The 2377-nt window shown below is 25.8% G+C and overlaps 1 protein-coding gene across 1 annotated transcript; it reads right to left on the bottom strand.

The window, feature by feature from the left end:
• Window positions 1-1180: 1180 nt before the first annotated feature.
• Window positions 1181-2164, bottom strand: LOC149565168 (EG45-like domain containing protein). The gene is made up of 3 exons (XM_089818718.1): window positions 2038-2164; window positions 1455-1755; window positions 1181-1323 (listed from the first exon to the last, which is right to left on the bottom strand). Exons 1-3 carry the CDS (start codon window positions 2147-2149, stop codon window positions 1317-1319), a joined length of 420 nt encoding a protein of 139 aa, XP_089674844.1. The 5' UTR covers window positions 2150-2164; the 3' UTR covers window positions 1181-1316.
• Between the last annotated feature and the right edge of the window lie 213 nt (window positions 2165-2377).

The following is a 2377-nucleotide window of genomic DNA, read 5'->3' as shown; positions in this document are numbered from 1 at the left end:
GTGGGAGTTTTGCTCCCAAATTTTAGTTTTTTGCCAGAAAATTTCCAAGACCATTTTCCAATTGATTTTCTGACATGAGTTTAAAACTCATTTTTAAATATTTGTAAAAATAAATTATTTTTTATGACACTTTCCTTTTAACATTGTAATTTATCTCATTTAAAAAACTTTCTTAAATTTCATAGATTTTTCTAAAAACATTGTAAAATAGGAACTCTATTAAAAATTATTTTTTGAAGAGACATAACACAACATATATGTGAGATATAAACTATATATAAAAAATTCTTTATCTTATTAATATTATTTTTTGAAAAAAATTAAATATAAAAATTAGATTCAACATATAACATGATAGAGTTATTTAAATGTAATAAGAAATAAATCATATAATTCAAAGTTTGATGTTATGTAATTTTATTTATTTTTATAATAATTATCTATTTTAAAAAATTATGCTCATTTTCAATGGATTTAGTTCTAATTTTTTATTTTTCTTAAAATGAATTTGATTATTTTTTGAAAAACTTTAAATATTAAAGTTTAATATTAAAATTAGATTTAACACATAATATGATAGAGTTATTTAAATGTAATAAGGAATAAATCATATAATTCAAATATTGATGTGTACATGTGATTTTATTTATTATAATAAAAATTATGTTCATTTTCAATAGTTCTAATTTTTTATTTTTCTTAGAATAAATTTGTTACATACTTTAATTTTAAGTAAATATATATGAGATATAAAATATGTAACAAATTTTTAATTTTATTAATATTATATTTTAAGAAATTTTAAATATTAACTTTTAATATTTAAACTTAGATTTGACATTAAATATGATAGAGTTATTTAAATATATTATGGAACAAATCATATAATTAAAATCTTGTGAATGTTAATTTATTTGTTTTCATAAAAATTATATATTTAAAAAAATTATGCTCATTTTCAATTAGTTTAATTTTGAAATTTGATTTTTCTTGAAATGAATTTGTTACACACTTCAATCTTAAGTAATTTTGATTGTTTTATAAAATGACATTTTTTTAACAACTAATTTTTTTATATAAATTCATCAATGACAATAATCTTTAAGAGTTTTATGATATTTTTTCTAAAATAATTTTCATAATTTATTTTACATGCCACAATCTATCGCTCATCGTTGAATGTACATAAACATGCAACTGCTAGTTTATTATCTTTTGAAGCCTCAATTACATCATGTAGAACTACATTAAAAAACTGTAAAGACCCGCAAAATGTTGGCGATCTTTTTTTGGTGCATGGCAATCTTTCTACTGCATCAGACTCTGTCCATACAAAAACGAAACATAAAAAAGATCAGCCAAAGTTTCAAAATCTCCAACACTATTATATTTTCTAATTGAAATTTGCACTGGTCAAAACTTGTAAATGATGAGAAGGTTAGATGGGATGTTACTGCTCGTATTCGACGTTGATCTTTTTAGCAGAGGAGTGAGCGATGTGAGAGAAGGCATCAGCAGACAAATGGAAAGTTGCATCGCCATTATCACAACCAGAGGAAGAGCAATAGTCCACAACCTTCACAACAAGCGATCTTTTTCTGCATGGATTAACTCTCCCATTGCTTGTTCCACTCAAACATCGAATTCTGTACTTTCTTCCACATGCCGCCTGGTTGTCCCAAATTGCATCATTTGCTGCTCCAAACAAATTGCCTGCTGGAAATTGCCTCTGATTGTACCCATAACACGAAGTCGCTGCAAAAACCCATATTAAAAAACAAAATCATCCTTTCAGAGAATTAGGGTTCTGTAACAAAATTAGTGTCCACAATACAATCTTAAATTGTGAATTTCTTATAAATTGAAATTAGTAGTATCTATAATACAATAATAAATTGAAATTAGTAGTATCTATAATACAATAATAAATTGTGAGTCTCTTAATAATAAATTGTGAGAATTGTGAGTCTCTTAAGCTGACAAGTAATGTATAAAAATTCATCTTCCTTAGATTGTTATGGCAATGAATAAACTTACGGACATATGGAGGACCATAAAAGGTTGCCGTGCCCACATCTGCCGCACACAAATGAAGCAGAATCAATAAACATATTGAAATTTCAGCAAATTTGATTGCGCATGTCTTCATGGTGATTGCGTTGAATCAGCAAGTCACAAATATGATAGACTATATATATATTTACGCCAAAGAAGAAAAACCTACTTGCAAGCCAAGGCACAAAGGTCGGCAAGTTAAAGCGATTCATAGAGTAGACCAAGCGGCAAGAAAACTAAAAAATCCGTACACAATTATTAACTATATAATGAAAAATAATACTAGCACTTGCATTGACAACGTAGAAAATTAATCCATACG

Source organism: Cupressus sempervirens, chromosome 3, assembly GCF_028749045.1.
Source record: "Cupressus sempervirens isolate cs-2001-9-10 chromosome 3, ASM2874904v1, whole genome shotgun sequence".
NCBI classification, from domain to species: domain Eukaryota; kingdom Viridiplantae; phylum Streptophyta; class Pinopsida; order Cupressales; family Cupressaceae; genus Cupressus; species Cupressus sempervirens.
This window is presented reverse-complemented; position numbering and strand designations above follow the sequence as displayed.

What these genes read in the sequence shown, in the direction of transcription:
- LOC149565168 (XM_089818718.1), bottom strand. Translation starts at nt 2,149, where the DNA reads ATGAAGACATGCGCAATCAAATTTGCTGAAATTTCAATATGTTTATTG. An exon ending in TTATGGTCCTCCATATGTCC is followed by an intron (nt 1,756 to 2,037) that starts GTAAGTTTATTC and finishes GGGTTTTTGCAG; the next exon opens with CGACTTCGTGTTATGGGTAC.